General features: G+C 44.3%; 1 protein-coding gene across 3 annotated transcripts in view; it reads right to left on the bottom strand.

The window, feature by feature from the left end:
* Window positions 1-18,001, bottom strand: part of LOC310868185 (collagen alpha-1(XV) chain-like) — a 99,347-nt gene that overhangs the window by 41,778 nt on the left and 39,568 nt on the right. For all 3 annotated transcript variants that reach the window (XM_083778470.1, XM_083778471.1, XM_083778472.1), the window contains exons 3-5: window positions 4,592-4,839; window positions 3,303-3,473; window positions 2,273-2,404 (exon numbers count right to left, since the gene is read on the bottom strand). In XM_083778470.1, coding sequence (XP_083634596.1) covers window positions 2,273-2,404; window positions 3,303-3,473; window positions 4,592-4,839 — 551 coding nt within the window. The remainder of the gene's footprint in view (window positions 1-2,272; window positions 2,405-3,302; window positions 3,474-4,591; window positions 4,840-18,001) is intronic.

The following is an 18,001-nucleotide window of genomic DNA, read 5'->3' as shown; positions in this document are numbered from 1 at the left end:
ATTGATTGATTGACGCATTTGTTTTTCCGCCACTAAAAGCATGCACACATTGCAGAATAACACAAAAACACATGCATGGGAATGGGCAGCCACACGCACGCACGCACGCACACACGCACGCACGCACGCACGCACACACACACACACAGGCAAAAAGACGCACACACAGGTAAACAGACGCACAAAGAACACAAAGGGGTCACAGAAACACAGGCGGGCGTGTACTGTACATGCAGATCCATCTTCAGCCGCTTATCCGGAGCCGTGTCGCGATCAATCAATCAGTCAATCAATCAGTCAATCAATCAATCAATCAATCAATCAAGCACACACAGACAGAGACAGAGAGAAACAGAAACAGAGACAGACACAGACAGAGAAAGAGACAGAGAGAGACTTAGACAGAAAGATGCCTGGCCGGTGCTAACTAAAACGTTCAACCTTGCCCTCTGTGCACATCTTGCCGTAATCTCCTGCGTTTTCACCTATAAACCTCTTCTTAACGAGAGGAAACTGACTGCTCTGCCATCATATCTTTCCACTGTCCGTGAATGTAGCTCTATCCATTTACATCCTGTTACAGTACCTCGCAATAAATCATACACACGCACGCACAAGCGTGCACGCACACACGCACGCACACACACACACACACGCACGTACGCAGTACTTTATAGAGGAGGACACGTGCTCTGCTGCTCTACCAAAGATCGCTATGATCTCACTTCATCCTTTTTAGATAAGAAACAGATTTCAAAACAAAAATGTGTTTGGGCTTCATTACCCTGCCGCCTATAGCAACGCACGGCAGGTAATCGGTTCAATCCAAGTGTTTACAGGCATGTTAACTTGAAAACAAATGGGCCGATTTTTTATAAACAGTAGGCTGCCCCGAAGAAATGATTTGTCTTCTCTCTCATCATGATCAATCTAAGATCAATTTGTTCAATGCATGTCGTAATTTTATAATCTTGTGACATGCAGCTTATTGCATTTACTGTTTTGTCTCTCTGGAGAGTCCACTAATACTAAATGTCTCAAGAGACAAGCTACAGCCAGACTCGAGCCAAATGATATTGCCCTATAGTCTCAGATACAGCAGAGAAAGGAAGGGAACTAATACTGGCAGTCCTATATATTTCAAATATCTTGGGGCCTAGACTGCTTCAACGTAACAGGACCTGAGAGCCCTGAGGGCACTTGGGAGTCTGGAATGCCCTGCAAGGGCTGAGGAAAGTGTGGAAATCTCACATGGGAGAAGACCTCAAGAGCTATTCGTAGCTACAGTGGCTACTGCTGTCTGGGGCTGAGACATGGACCCTCACCGTACAACAGGAAAGGGCCCTGGAGGGAGTCTACACAAGAATGCTACAAATGGCACTAGTACATCAGAAATGTGGTCCTCTACGGCAGAGAGAGAATTAAGGGCGAGGCTGGCAGGGCACTGCACCAGGCACCTGGAACTAGTGGCAACCAAACTGACACTGTGGGAGTCGACCCAGGTCAAAGCCAGTTAAGACACGCACATCCGACACACCAAAGGTCCGACATGCGGAAATCACCCGTCGCTCCAGACAATGCGTTGGACCGACATGAGTTGCGCCGTGCTTGCGGTTAGGGTTAGGTTAGGGTTTTGGGGTAGGTTGTCGGTCTAATGACAGTCGGACCAATAGTATGTCGGAACTAAAGCCTGTACCCGCCTACAGCACGTATAGACGCAGTGCGTGTGACTAAAAACACTGTAGAGCTCAAGTCCCTGATGCCAGGTGGTGTTGGTGAGACCGCACTCTCACATCGCAATACAACAATGTCTCAAATGTGAGACAAAGTCCTCACAGATAGTTCATAACCGTTCCCAGATCCACTACACTTCAGGCAATACAGAACATGGAACACTTAAGACTTTTAGCTGGATAAAAAAAGTCTGACAATCCATGGTTGTTGATTCCCTAGGCTACTATACTGCACAGTGCACACACAGTTGTCATTGTTTTCATGTCAGAGGTAAAATCCCCCTTCTGAAACACATGGTTAGTTCTGCCCATGGCAGTGGGCTGGCCTTGTTTTTGGCCTGTTCTGATTCAGTCCAATATGGTTTTCTCCTGAAGAGAAATTAGAGACAGACTACTTTCAAAAGCTGACATAATGACATTCCTGCTGCTGTATTTCATCTCTCTACTCGGAACAAATCTATTATGTCCCAGTGAAACCTGTACAGCTGTCCGTGAAGCTTGGATGTAAGACTTATTTCCATACACACACACAGACTCACCACAAAGGGCTCCAGCCCGGTTCCTCCTGCGTTGCCCACGAAGATGCCAGAGCTGGATTCAAAGGTGAGAGGCTCATGGCTCCTTTCGAAGGCCACCCGATGGTACTCCTCACAGTCCATGAACAGACGCACCTGCATGCATGACACACACACACACACACACACACACACACACACACACACACACACACACACACACACACACACACACACACACTTACAGTAAGATATATTTTTTTAAGATATTTTTATTGGATAGTGTAGCCTACAGTATGGTGACACGAAATGGGGAGAGACATGGGGGGCGACCTAGACTGGCTTAGCAGCCTAGGAGTACAGCAGAAGAGTGACAGGAAACAGGAGAGACGGGGAATGACAGGCAGCAAAGGTCATCGGGCTGGGCAATCAAACCCGCCACTCACTGTGAGGCTTCATTAGTGTCATGTCTCCCTGTCAGCCACTCCCACTTTCCATTCCACTCTGCAGTCCCATTCACTCACCTGTCTCCAACTCCCTCATCAGCCCACCTGTGAACACTTTGCCATTAACCTGCCTCCTATAAATACTGGACTGATTGCACACACAAACTGTCAGAACATAAACCTTTGTCCGGTGGTCAACTTTGCTGTCCCTGAGTTCTACCTTGAAGATCCTGGTTCCTTGTGTTGCTCTTCCGTTTTGGGACTTCACTACTTTATGCCTTTTTTTTGTAAGGTTTGCCTTTTTGGTCTATCTGTTTATGGCATTCTGCTTTTGAAATGTTTTGCATTTAGCAGTTTTTTCTGTAAGCAGCTACGGCTAACACTTTGTAAGCTTGACCTCGTTTGCTTTAATAAATCACTTTATTTGAACTTTCCTCTGCATTTGGGTTCAGTCATTCTGCAAACCGTGACAATTAGAGCATTTAGGTATATGCGCCACAACCACTAAGGCCATCGGCACTGCAATTATTGCATTTCTTTTTTTTTTTTCTTTTTTTTTAATGAAATTTGACTTGTTCAATTTAGTGTTGCACCCCTAATGAACTCACCTCGGAGCCCTGCACGGTGAGGGTGAACCTGGCCCATCTGCCGGTCAGGTCGCCCATCTTGAAGGAGGCTGCTTCGTGCGTTCCTCCGGTCATGCTGTGGTCCGTGTAGTAGAGGATCACCCTCTGGGAGTCGTCCTCCACCGCAGACAACGCCATGCCCAGCTGCACCACCTGACCACGCGAAGACAAGAGGTTGGAATTCATAACTGCAATCAAACTGCAATCTGTGTGTGTGTGTGTGTGTGTGTGTGTGTGTGTGTGTGTGTGTGTGTGTGTGTGTGTGCGTGTGTGCGTGTGTGTGTGTGTGTGTGTGTGTGTGTGTGTGTGTGTGTGTGCGCCTCTAAATAAATGTGTACCTTTTGACTTTTTGGGTCAGACCAGGTCGACGGTCAATGAAGGTCAGAATCAAAATAAGACGTTGAACAAGAGATTCTGGTGAGGTCAGGATTTTGCAACTCCAGCAGATTTTTTAAATTTCACTTTGGGTTATATAGGCCACAGAGTTTGACAGGGATGATGATTTTAATGCGCTTAAATGGCTTGTGGTACAATTATGGATATGTGTGTGTGTATGAATGTGTCGTTACACTGTTCATTTATTGAAGAATAGACACTTGTTACTCATTTCAGCGTGACCTTGTAGATCGGCTGTTATGGAGGAGAGATTTAGTGTAGTTATAAATTCACAAAGATAACATAGCTGTCATTTTGGATTGGATGGATGGAAGTATACAATATATCTTTTTAAGACATTTGGAGCACTAGTTCCGCCAGTGCCTTACCCCTTACCCCTAAACTTCTTTGCCATTTTGTACTAGGGCTACTTGAAAAACTAATTTGAATGGTTCAAATAGCCGTGTCAAATAGCCAGTTCGGCTAGTTGAACAACTTTAAAATGTTTCTTAAAACAGTAAAAAACAAAGTAGGGATAAGGGGGTAAGAGACACAAAAATAGGGCCATTTTGCTTTACATTAATGAATAAAAAACTTTTAAAAACCTTTTTACCGATCTCTATAAACATTGAAAATGAATACCAATATCGTATGGTCAATTTAATAACCTGCTTTTAAACCTCCCTACCTCAATATGTAACTGTTTTTAACGTATGTTTTGTCTCACTGTCTGTATAATATGTCTATGCCTTACATGAAGATTTGTTTTGTGTTTTATACCTGCATGTCTTAAATTGTTTTATATACTGTATGTAATCTCGTCAGCATTGAAAATGAGGGAGAACCTCAATTTCTCTCTCTCGTGAATAAATAAAGGTTTCAATCAATATCCTCACCTTCTGGTAAGCGTCAGTGATGGCGAACAGCACGCCGCCGCGCGTAGAGTTGGGCTTGGCGGTGACGGTGAGGGCGAAGTCCTGGTAGAACGGGTCGGGGATGAAGGAGCGAGTGAGCCGGCCCACGTTGGCGTGGGGGCCGAAGCTGTAGGCGGGGTAACCCTCGAAGCCCGTGACGAAGGAGACCGAGGGGGGCAGCGGCACGCCGATCAACTCCGTCAGGTCCAGGGACCCCGACGAACCACGTTCTGGAAGACAGAGAGAGAGAGAATATGTCATTATAAAATGTATTTCAATGTTAAGTTTATTGCAATAAAGTATCATGAATATTCCGCAATCTCGCGTGACATTACCAAAATAGGGATAGATAATTAAACGATTTTTAAAATGCACACGCACACGCGCGCGCACACACACACGCGCGCGCACACACACACACACACACACACACACACACACACACACACACACACACACACACACACACACACACACACACACACACACACACACACACACACACACACACACACACACACACTCCAGCTGGTCCTGATTAGAGTGTGTGGTCAGGACAATGGTGAGCAGTGTGAGACAGTACGGAGCAGCAGCAGTACTACCATCATCTGGAAGACATTAGACTGGAATAATACACACACACGCGCACGCATGTGTGTGCACGCACGCACGCACACACACACACACGTGAGCGCACGCACATACACTTCAACCTCTCAACCTCTCAGTGCAGCTTCTGGAAAAAAAGACTCCCTGTATGGTGTGTGTGTGTGTGTGTGCGCCTCTATTACCAAGGGCCAAATGTCAATTTGATAAATAGAAATTGTGAGGGAAATGGTTGTTAATGATAATACATATAGATTAGGTGATAAATGTCATGCACCGAAAATGAAGCCGTTGTGCTGGCTATTTTTGGCTTTAGGTTTAGGTTTAGGTTTAAAAGTGGAAACAAAAAATTACAATGTTGATGTCATCACAAGTATAGTAATAGAAGTGCGTGCGTGCGTCCGTGCTTGCGTGCGTGTGTGCCTGCGTGTGACTGCGTGTGTGTGTGTGTGTTCTAGCCCACACTGGTAGCCCAGCTCTCCAGGGGCAGAAAGGCCACACCACTGTGTTTTCATTAATCTAACACTGCTGGCACACTGGGCCAATTAGTTTCTGTTTAATTGGCCCATGCAGTGCATGAAGTGATCCAGCATCAGTCAGCATACCACTCTCCACAAGTCCCTCTTCAATGCTGTGTATAGAGTCAAATTAATGTATTGGATCAAATGTATCCCTGATCTTTAGGAAGAATCACTCACACTATTATCCACTTTGGCGTGAGCCCTGTTTTATCATTAGTCACGCAGCAAAAATAGCAGATACAGAAGCTCACAAAGAAGTGAAAATATTGTACCTAAAATAAGCAAGACAAGGAGTGCCTTTCATTAGCTAAAGCATTAGTTATGAGAGGACTGGGTCAGAGGACAGATAAGTCTGACAAAGATTGACAACCTGTCTACTATCGGTATGTACCGGATGGACAACTGAAATGCCTTATTAATACAGTATGTGGACTGAACCATGGATGGAGATGGACATTGGTAATTGGTAAACAAAGAAACCTCCATCCATCTTCAACCGCTTTTCCGTAGTCGGGCCGTGGGGGCAACAGCTCCACCAGAGAGCTCCCCCCAGCATTTTCTACAATTTTTGTCTTTTGTAAGGTAGCAAAGCAATGTGAGCCTTTTCCAGATCACCCAGCCTAGTATGACAGTGTCACTTTCCAAAACGCGTGCTTGCTTATAAACTTCCTAGCTTATAGATGTGTTCTTTTTGGCAAACGCCAGCCTCATGAGAAGGAGCTTAAATGAAGCTTAACAGTTGTTCAGCAGCCCAGCAGTGAGCAGTGGAACTTCTACAGTGGCTGATAACTGCTCTCATTAGACAGAGCTCGTCTCCAATGTTACATTTTCCATTTTCAGTAGAGCCAAAGCGTGAAGTGAAATAAATTTCAAGAAATCCTTCATTCCACACAGATCTGTTACGCATCTGTATGCAAATAAGTGTTGGGAGTTTGTTTTGTCTTCTGCGTTGATACCACTCAAATAGACTCGGCGAGAGACTCAGCGAAACTCCTCGCCGTGAAACGCACATCAAACTGACTCCCAAATACTTCCCTGTGATCTGTGTCAGCTTTCTGGCTCATGTAAGTGTTCTCCTGATGCGGTGCAGTAAACCCCACCCATCTGGCTCTCCCAGCAGGCTAAAACAAATGGCTGAGAAAGAGAATGAGATCCAAAATACTATCTGACCCACTTCTGTTTCCAAGCGTGAATGCCTAGAGAGCTGCTAACACCCAGACACATCTTTTATCTCTCTTCAGCATGAGGATTTCCAGCCAACAAGTCTCTGAACCCCAGGCACAGGGGTTAGGCTTTATAGGAGTTGAAGCTCTGCATGGGCACTAAGCTCCGCGGGACACCAGGAGGAGAAAAAGAGTGCAAGTAACGTTGCCGAAATACTGTCCGAGGGTGCCAAATATGTGTATAAATTCTGTTCCTGGGGGTAACAGAATTCTCCCCTCTACACTACTGCAGCGATTCCCAAGTATATATTACAAGCGGGCCCCAAAATAATTGGATGAACACTACGATTTAAATTATAATATAACATTACTATTAAACCAGTAACTGACTATCTCTTGAACTCGAATAACCCAACTCATAATTGTATTTATTTTGTTTTATTTTATTTTATTTTTTGTTATTTATATTGTTTTTGTTATCTGTGCTTAAATTATTATTTTTGTATCCTACTGTTTATATCATATGTCTGTATGTATGTTTGTTTTTGTATGTCTGTACTAAATTATTAATGTTATTTTTTTATATTGTTTTGATGATGACGATAACTGGGGGGAGGGATGGGGTGAGGGAGAAAAAAAAAGAAGGTATGTTCAAACTGTACTAAATTGTTGAAACCTATTACCAATAAACATATATATAAAAAAAACAAAAACAATACCAGTAATATTTGTTCTTGAACATTTTGTTTTCATTGTGATACGGATAAATAGGTGCTCAATGTGTACTATACTTATTTCAACAATAGTTAATTTCCCTCCAAAAAAACACATCCAAGCCGGAACACAAAACTGATCATTAAAATAAATGTGCTCTGAAAATGCATGTGGTCCACCCATCTGACCATGACGTGTGTGATGGTCAGACAGCCATCTGACCATGCTGTGTGCGGTGGTCAGACAGCCATCTGACCATGCTGTGTGCGGTGGTCAGACAGCCATCTGACCATGCTGTGTGCGGTGGTCAGACAGCCATCTGACCATGCTGTGTGCGGTGGTCAGACAGCCATCTGACCATGCAGTGTGCGGTGGTCAGACAGCCATCTGACCATGCAGTGTGCGGTGGTCAGACAGCCATCTGACCATGCTGTGTGGGGTGGTCAGACAGCCATCTGACCATGCTGTGTGCGGTGGTCAGACAGCCATCTGACCATGCAGTGTGCGGTGGTCAGACAGCCATCTGACCATGCAGTGTGCAGTGGTCAGACAGCCATCTGACCATGCAGTGTGGGGTGGTCAGACAGCCGCGAGCAGAGCGGCTCTCAGTGGGACCTGTGATCAAGAAGGGTTTAATTGGAATGGGAACCCCTTTGCTCTACTGCCTCTCTCAGTGGTGACATCATCACGCGCAGCTGTTCCTCGTCTGACCGGGCCAATGATTGTGCAGCTGGAGCCGGTCGCCATGGAAACCGACCCCATGCGCTCTGTGGGTTCCCCCGCGTTTGGGTTCCCATGGATGCATTGCAACAGGATGGGATACAGTAGAACTCATTTCCCACTGTCTGGTGCTGTTTGTGTCTCCTTTGTCATCGCTGTGTTCTGCTGACAAGGGACTCAACTGTGTCTCATTGGGGACAGACACAGCCATGCCATGCAGACAACATTATGAAGGATTCAGTTAGCAGCACACAACTTGAAAACCATGGAACCATTCCAGAAAAGAAAGAAATACAACAATACTTTAGCACTCGTTTGACGGCCCTGCCCAGGATGTGACATGATCACAATGTAATCAATATTTGGCGAGTTCTAAACGGCAGCTGCAAAAAAGGAACACGACACCAATGAAATTAAAGTCTGGTGTTCTGAAGACAGTGTTTATACTAAATGCATTAGTTGAGGTGATTTTCGAGCCAAGGGAAGTGCCGGTCATGATGTCTCTGAGTCATCAAAATGTTTTACAGTGGGCTAAGTCACCAGGGAATATAACTTATAACCACATGATTTGATTTGAATGTCATCGTTCCCAACGGCCATCGGCCCAGTGTTTATAAATATGTGGATTGTACTGAGACCTAACCTCAGTGCGATGAACACAACAGATACATGAACAGACAAATGTCATCTGACAAGGCACAGCATGGGGCAGCACTCGCACTGTGTAGTTTTGGTGTGTGTGTGTGTGTGTGTGTGTGTGAGAGAGAGAGAGAGAGAGAGATTGGAAGACTCTAGTCTACTCTAAACAATAGTGTGTAAGTGTGTGCTCGTGTTTTGTGTGTGTTACGTACTGTAGGCTATAGGCAGTGAGTGTGGTAGAGTCAGTGTTGGGTGTTTGCTGTGGCTGTACTCTGTCCAAACACATCTCTCAAGAAGACCATTCTGCTAAATGGTTCAGTGTGCACTGTGTGCAATGTGCATGTGTGTCTATGTGAAAGAGAAAGTGCATGAGAGTGATTGTCTATGCTCTACACCAGGGGTTTTCAACTGGTTTTGACCCAGGGACCACCATTCTGACTAGGAGCAGCCTGGGGACCACCACTATTGTGTCGGGTGGGTTCATCATCAATCTACGATGGACCCACCCGACACAATAGTGGTGGGGCATTCATGCACCATGGGTTAAGATTGTTTTTGTTTTCTTCTTACTTGTTACTCACTAATCACACTATCACAGGCTACATTCATGAGCTGGACAAAAAAAACTATGTTTCAAAGTATTTTATTATCAAAAGTTTTACTAAGCAGGACTCAAAATAATAATCCATTTCAGTTACACACACACACACACACACACACACACACACACACACACACAGAAACAGAATATATATTTTTTATCTTATTCTATTTTAATAATCTTCTCTTTATTTTAACCAACCTACAACCTGCACTACATTTTACTAGGGCCTTATACAGTACCTTTCTAACATACAGAGGGAACTGTTCATTGTGTCACTTTAAAAGCGTAATGTATACATCATCGTACGACAGTGTCACGCACCAAAAATAGCCAATCTACAAGCTCACATCACACCTGGTTGCATCACGTTGTGAGCTTGTAGCTCTGCCTTTTCAGCAACGATAGACTGAGAACTTGCACATTGAATACTATGTGTTATGTGATACTATTCAATCGATCCGCGGCAGATATTATAACTCTATGGCAGGGAGATTTGACTTTCCCAAACGTATTATTATGAATTGGATGAATAACTTATGGCAACGTCTTACCGTGCTTGCCTTGGGCAGTAAGCACGGTAAGCACAACATGCGTTGGGTGGAAGAGCAGGATGGTTGTTCCGCTGCAGCAGCTGAGCTGACGGCTCCGTCAGCTGCTGCAGAAACGAATGCTGTGCGTGATATGTTTACATCGTGAGTTGTTGGTTTTTTTTTGTTTATTTGACGCGTTGAGCACTTGACTTTTTGAAATGTTAGATTCAACTTAAGTTATTATTATTATTCACAAACAAGTAAAAAGAGTGCAAATAAGTTTTATATTTGAAAGGTAAAAAGACAAAAATACAACTTTTCTGAATGCCTGGCTGCGGACCACCAGCAGTACCTCCGCGGACCACCAGGGGGCCGCGGACCACCGGTTGATGTGTATCTGTGTGTGGGTAACGTGCCTGCGACTCTGCGTCAGTGCGTCCGTGACATTTTTATGTCACTATTTGGAAGGCAGATATATCTCTGTTCCTTCATAAATCCCCTTCAAGAATCTGGCATTCATTCACAAGTGACATTGCGCCATAAAAAGAGAAGACGTGATATACACTGTCACAAAATGACTGATCGGCGTGCTCGCACAATATTAAACTCAGTTATTGTACAGGATATTGAAAAAGGGACTCTATGGCCCCAAGAAAGGTTCCATGTGTACAGCATTAGTGTGGTTGTGAACTGTATAAAGACACTTATAACACAGCTGAACTCCAGGATATTGTAAGTTCTCTCTTGCATTGCATGCTAAGCTAGGTTTTTTTGGTTGACAACTATAATGTTTCTGGCTAAAATTGTGACACTGCTAATTGCTGACACACCATAATGTAAATACAATAAAAGTAATACACTAGATGCCATGATCAGGGTCGATAACATTTATAAAAACTACAAGAACCATTTTAGGCTCCACAGTCAGGTGCAATAGTAGTAGTAATAATAATAATAATATCTGGGAGGGGGGGGGGGGGGGGGGAGCTAGCCTGGGTAAACCCCTCCCCCCTCGCCAGATTTGCATTCTGCCTGAGGGGAATGGCAGAATGAAATGTTGTCCAGCAGGGGGAGTGGGTTTACCCAGGCTAGGGGGGAGGGAATCTGGGAGGGGGGGGGGGGGGGTCGGGGGAGCGGGCCCCGCAAAAGTGTCCTCCTTTCTGAGGTCTTGCAGGTGGCCACCCTAGACGTGAGAGACATGGACAGTCAGTCAGTCAGTCAGCCAGCCAGCCAGCCAGCCAGCCAGCCAGCCAGCCACCCACTCAAACTCCATGTACCCACCAGTAACATGCCACGTATGCATCAATTCACACCATGTTGCGCCCAGACACACAAGCATAAACATGGTGTAAGCATGCACACATAAACATGTGTCGCGTGTGGCCGGAACAGCTACAATTCTCCTCGGGGCATAGTAAAGCTTTTTAGCATCAATCTCATGCACACACTGTAAGCACATGCACATAAACACACACATGTGTACAGTATATGCAACTACATCCACTTTTACCGTAAGCTTAAATGTGTGTTCAACTTCATACACACTTTGTGCATGCTCACGCTCATGCACGCACACACTTATTACACACATATACAAACACTCACTTCAGCATAAATGGATCGTAAAGTTTATCCAAGCATTCACTCAAGGTCTAAAATCTTATTATTCCACACTGTAGCCTGTGAGCTTGTAGTCCCACCACCACATACAGTGCATCCAGACCATAGAGTATATATGAATAGAGAAGACACCCAAGTTCTCCTTCCATCCACTTGCATTAAGTTGCTCAAAAGCGCATGAGGCGATTTCACTCCTCCTTCCTGGTAGGAACAGAGTGCATTCTGGGACGGATTGCAATGGTGAGTGGCCCCAAACACATGAACGCGCTGCCGTTGAACGCGCACGAGCGTCGTCCGTCGTGAACGTGTACAATGATAGTCAACGGACAGCGCGTTCATGTGTTTGGGGCCAGGCTGCAATACCTTCATTCGGCCACTATGTCCATTTCGCCTCAGGGTTTCCTCTGGGTGCCTTCTCTATTCATATATACTCTAAGATCTGACCTCAAACCTCAAACCCTAAATCTCCATATATGGAGCTGACCTGTTCTGACATTCCATAAATTATGTTGATCTCACCTCATCAAGCCCTGTACACTCAAGACACGCTCAATATATGGCTAGTACAGAATTAATTCCATATGTTGATCTGACCCCCCGTGCCAAAGTGGCAGCGCTCGCCCAGCAGTCTGCCATCACCCCAGGTGGATGCGTGCATGCAACCTCGCCCTTTAGGGCAAGGTCGCTTCTCTCCCTCAGGGCATCTAACTGGTATATATAATATATATCATATATTAATATAATTAATATGAATTGTGAATTCATGCACATGCATGCATTTCATGTTTTTGGGAGAACTGTTTTTGTGTGTTGTCTGTGAGAGCATTTGTGTGCATGTTTTGTGTGTCTATCTGTACACGTTGATCCCATGGCCCTCCCATGAAGCACAAAGTCTCTGGTGCCACTACAGCCCAGTCTTTAACACTAACCCACAGTGATCAAAGCCTCACAACGGTTAGCTCATCATGCACCAATGCACTTTATTGTGCGTCTCTGTGCGTTTATGTGTGTGGGTACATAGAACGTCTGTGTGCTCATGCATCATGCGTGTGTGAATACATGTGTGGAAAGAAATGGGTATTATTCAAAGTGATCTCAGCAACAAACGTCACCCCTTTTTGCGTGAATGTCTGTCAAGAGAGATTAGGCATGCAGTGCACTAGACTTTATCTAAAAAGAATATTTAACCACTTTTAACCAAACAATTTACCCACCTATATATACTTTGATGACGTCTGTTTTCAAATATTCGCCCCCATGATAGGGATGTTGGGGTTCTGGTTGTTATTGGGGAGTTTTATTCGGTTCAATCTGTAAAAGTGGTTATTTTAACCACTAACTTCATTGGACAAATAATCGTACGAAATTGTGGCGACATTGTCACCACAATTTCGTACGATTATTATTAAAAAAGAAAAGAAATTTCAGCTTGTGCAAAATGATTGTCACCGTGACAATCATTTTGCACAAGCTGATTTTTTTCTTTTTTTTGGATATTTCAGTTTGGAACCAAAGCTTTCAATGTGTTCAACTTGATGGGATGCTTGAGAAAATGCACCAGAACACGTTTGTGAACGTGAATTTTATCGATCTGGCGTACACGGCAAAAACATGGTGTTGTTAATAATAATCTAAACCAGCTGTGCCACACACTGAGAAAGCAATTAGAACGCCACAACAAAGTACTATGAGTGACTTTATGTATTCCTGATACATTGTGAGAGGTGCTCACTTTGAAAAGGGTCCAGACTGTGCTCGTTTAGAAGAAACAAGGTTCTATTCCAGCCATCAGAAAGCCATTCAGCTTTTTCTTGATGTACTGTAAAACGTTGACAAATTCTTCCTCTCCTAAAGACATTAAAATAAACACATGAGCATTTGCGCCTGTCGTAGACATGCGCAGAGCAAGTTCAGTCAGGGAACCTCAGTCAGCGCGCCGGCTGTTAATTGGGCCACCGCAGCATCACGCTCTCATCCACATGATTCACTCAGCCAATCACACACTCACCACATCTCATTCCGGCTACTTGAACCAGAGGTTTGCATTCCTCTGCCTTCTTGCTTGCTTACACTGCTGCTGTATCAGCGTGCTGCTGTCATACAACCTGCGCTCAATTCTGCTGCTGCTGCTGCTATACTGTATACTCGTGCTGCTGTATACAAGTGCGCTCCCACCTCCACCCCAGCTACCACCTGTCGTTTTGGATCTACTATTTAGGTACGGGGGATTCAGAGTCCCTATGGTTGGGACTGATGCGCTTGACCTGAGTACCTAAAAGCAGATCCAATACATCGCCAAACCATAATAAATATATTGCATTGATTATCTTATATTCAATAAATATATATTACATCCTCCTTGAGTTGTCTGACTGAAATATAGAAGACTAATGAAACACACGCATCACGCATGCACGCTCACAAGCACACAAATGCACACACAAATACATACGCACGCACGCACGCGCACACGCACGCGCGCACGCACACACACAGAGAGAGAGCAGACAGAGAGATAGAGAGAACACAAACAGGAACTACATTAACACAGCAGAACATGACAGATTAGTGTGTAAAACGGAGAGGAGGGTTTTATGGCCGTGTAGTGTCAGGTGCTGCTGAGCTGAAACAGCTGTTTGGTAGGAACGTGAATGAGATGTTTCAGACATCCATCCATCCTGCTGGACCACTGCCAGGAAGATTTCCACACAGGTATTTTAATTCATAGAGGGAAAGCTGTGTAATATGCTGCTGTTGCACTAGATCTCTCTATCAGTCCCTGATTATATTTGTCTGGCTCCTACTTGGTGGTGGAGGGGCGGGGTGGAGGTGTATACACAGCAGGGGCCCACCGGTTCCAAGGGGCCCAGTCGCTTGCTGTCTCAGCTTTATTATAAGCTAGCCACCTGCAGATGCCTAGCCAAAGTCACGTCATCACAATAAAAGTGTCAAGATGGCACTGATGAGTATTATTAAAATCAGCGTTGAAATCCTGTGGATGTGGCTCGGCAACGTGACTGTAAGCGATGACTGACGTGGGGTTTGCCCTGTCTGTCATTGATGTCTGTTTCATTCGACAGACAGTTGGCGTGGCACCGATGTTAGGCATGTGTTGCACAACCTAGTCGTTTGTTTGACTTGATAGATGTGTGTTGTGTTGTGCACAACATTGGGGAGATTTTATAGTGATGGCATTGAATGCAAAAGAGCAAAAAAAACTAAACCTTGTTTCATCAGGAGTGCTTCTCATAAACTGCTTCTTATCTTCTCAATAATAGCCTACATTATAAAAAGTTGGAACCTATGGAGAAATATATGTCTTGAAAATGTGATGTTCACTGTTGAAGTGCGGCAAAACATGTTGGCGTGTGTGTGTGTGTGTGTGCGTGTGTGTGTGTGTGTGTGTGTGTGTGTGTGTGTGTGTGTGTGTGTGTGCGTGCGTGCGTGCGTGCGATCTACTTTGCAATTGATGATTCTTGTATGATTATTTATGAACCAAGAGGACAGAAATTTAGTTCAAGCTTCCCCCATTTGATTGACTGTTAATCAGAGGTGTATCTACAATAAGGCGAGGGCAGGCGTCTGCCTGTCTAAATCCATTTCTGGCGTGGCCAAAATCCATACAATGAGAAAAAAAGAGGACAACAGGTGTGTGTGCGTGTGTGTGTGTGTGTGTGTGTGTGCGTGCGTGCGTGCGTGTGTGTGTGTGTATGTGAGAGAGAGAGAGACATGCACGGGCCAACAAACTGAATGATCAATAGAAAAAACAGATGCACAGTAAGAAACAGAAAGGGATAGATCAAATTAAATAAAAGACAGGGACCCAAATGTACAGTAATATAGTGAATGAATATAGTGTCGTTTGGGTAAACTCGCAACACGTTCGCGACCCAACCAGAGGTGACCTGACCTAATGTTTGGTATTTTGGGAAACACATGACATACATAACCCCATGGCCTGACCCTGAGCTCTATAACGTATAGGCGTGAGTTCCTCCAGCATGCTGTCGGCTGTTTTTTGTTTTTGCAGCGGCACGGCAGCTCATTCTACTCCAGGGTGAAAAGAATCCTGAAGAGCTAATTAACGTCGCTGAAGGGAAGTGGATGCTGAAAGGGACTTACAGCACCAGGGCGGTAACCAGTGGAGATTATGGGTGTGACGGGAAATGATAAGAAAGTTGCATGAGCAGCGATCATCCCGCTGGGGTGCAACAACATTGCCGTCACGTGAAAACGTTTATGATTGTGGTGGCCTGATGTGTCTCAGTCAGGTATTGTAATCCCCATATTTGACAACGGTTCCCCAACCTTTTCTGGATTAGGGCCCACTGAAAATCTCAAAAGCGTTTGCGGGCCCACCCATCTGACCAATTAACACGGCCGCCTATATCCTCACAGGCCACAACCACCTTGAAATAGTGTCTGCATCTATACTCTTGCCTCATCAATATAACATCCACAATTCCTCGACAACAATCAAATCGGTCTCTTGAGAGTAGTTTGAATTTAGTCTTTATTGAGAGATTTAGTCAGACATACTCCATACTCAATGCCAACTGGAAGTGACGATTCAAGGGCTCATCTGATGACGACCCAGAGACAACAATGGGCACCAATGCCATGGTCTTCATTAGACCAAATTACGGTATTTATATGAGAGCTTTTGTCTCTTAAGCTTCTCTGTCTATGGTTTTCATCAACTTGTCCATGTATTTTGATTACACTTACCAGGCACAGCTTCATAACATTAAACTTGGCCTCTAAGAGGATCCAACTCGGACCACTCCTTACTATGTTGTTTTTGTCAGACAACTGAAACGCATTCGATTACAATCCTGCCAAGTTCTGCTCAGGGAAATGACACAATTGCACACTGCCATGCTACAAATTAGCCAGTATATATTGTAAAAATAATAAACTCAAATTAAATTCTGTCCAACTTCAGAATTGAAGCCACAAACATGACCCCCAAGGAATAATGTGTAACACATTGGCAATCTGTACACAGCCAAATCTTTATTAAGATTGAAATGTAATGTAAAAATGGACCCTATACAAGCCTTTTTTGTTTACAGATTTTACATGCTCTCACAGTTAAATCAACACAGAGGATTTTGTGGCACAGATATAGCAGACAGGGGAGTTACTGTAGTGTATGAGTGTTTACACTTTACAGCTTGCTCAGCAGGAACCGTTTTGAATAAAATGTACTGTAAAATGTGTTCTCTTCGTAGCCATTGCAAAACACAAGGAATGGTTTTAATGGTTGCCTGGGTTAGCTGGGCCAAAGAGTATTCCCAGAGTGTGTTTTAATTTCGTCCCGCATGGGCGATCTGATGACAAAATGAATGCTAACACAATCAGGAGAAAGTATTTGGAAGTCATTATTCAGAAACCATGTCCTTGACAGCTACAGTATCTGTACATATCTGTAAACCTCTCCAGGCTCTCCTATCTGGAACTCGTCAATTATTATTTGAAACTACTGTTGTTCTCTACCCATGAGAACCCACGTTTTATACAGCACAATCAAACCTGCAGTAACCACTGGAGCAAAGAATGCATGTCACAATGTGCAGTTATTTTAATTAAAAAGATTTACCTAGCGGTACAAACCCTGCTTGCACTAACATTTCTCATTCTGCGTCTCTCTTGTGAGTGACGTTGTTGACCTTTGAACTTTTCGACACCAGTTATTTCGCCAACAGTCAGACCTTGACCTCGAATGTGACCTTTGACCTTTTCAACTGGAAACGTAATCATCTCTTCAGAGCAACCTAACGTACCAATCATTCCAAGTCACCTTGCTAACAAACAAACAAACACATACCGGTAATAAAAGGTAAACCAAGTTGTGTCCTGAGGATCAGCTTAGTTAGGGGTTGAGTGCCTTGCTCAGGGACACACTCAACACACCGGCAGGGCACGAACCTGGAATTGTTTGTTCACAGAGAAGCGCTCTACCTATTCAGCTACGCCGGCAATCCTAAACTGTGCTTAAAATGATATCATTTAAGCTATTGATGGCTTGAAGAAGCTGTCATGATGAATTGCACTAGACTTCTTGATTACTTATCTTTACTTTTTAAAGATAAGTTTACCAGGAGTGGGGTTTGAACCCACGAGGACTATTGTCCATTGGATCTTAAGTCCAACGTCTTAACCACTCGGCCATCCTGGTGCATATACTTTACTGCACTTGGCAGGACTAACTACAATACCCTGTCAGACACTGCCTTTGGCAGGATAACCAGGTGAACTGCAGCCAATAGATT

Source organism: Protomyctophum parallelum, assembly GCF_964188405.1.
Source record: "Protomyctophum parallelum genome assembly, chromosome: 12".
Classification (NCBI taxonomy): domain Eukaryota; kingdom Metazoa; phylum Chordata; class Actinopteri; order Myctophiformes; family Myctophidae; genus Protomyctophum; species Protomyctophum parallelum.
This window is presented reverse-complemented; position numbering and strand designations above follow the sequence as displayed.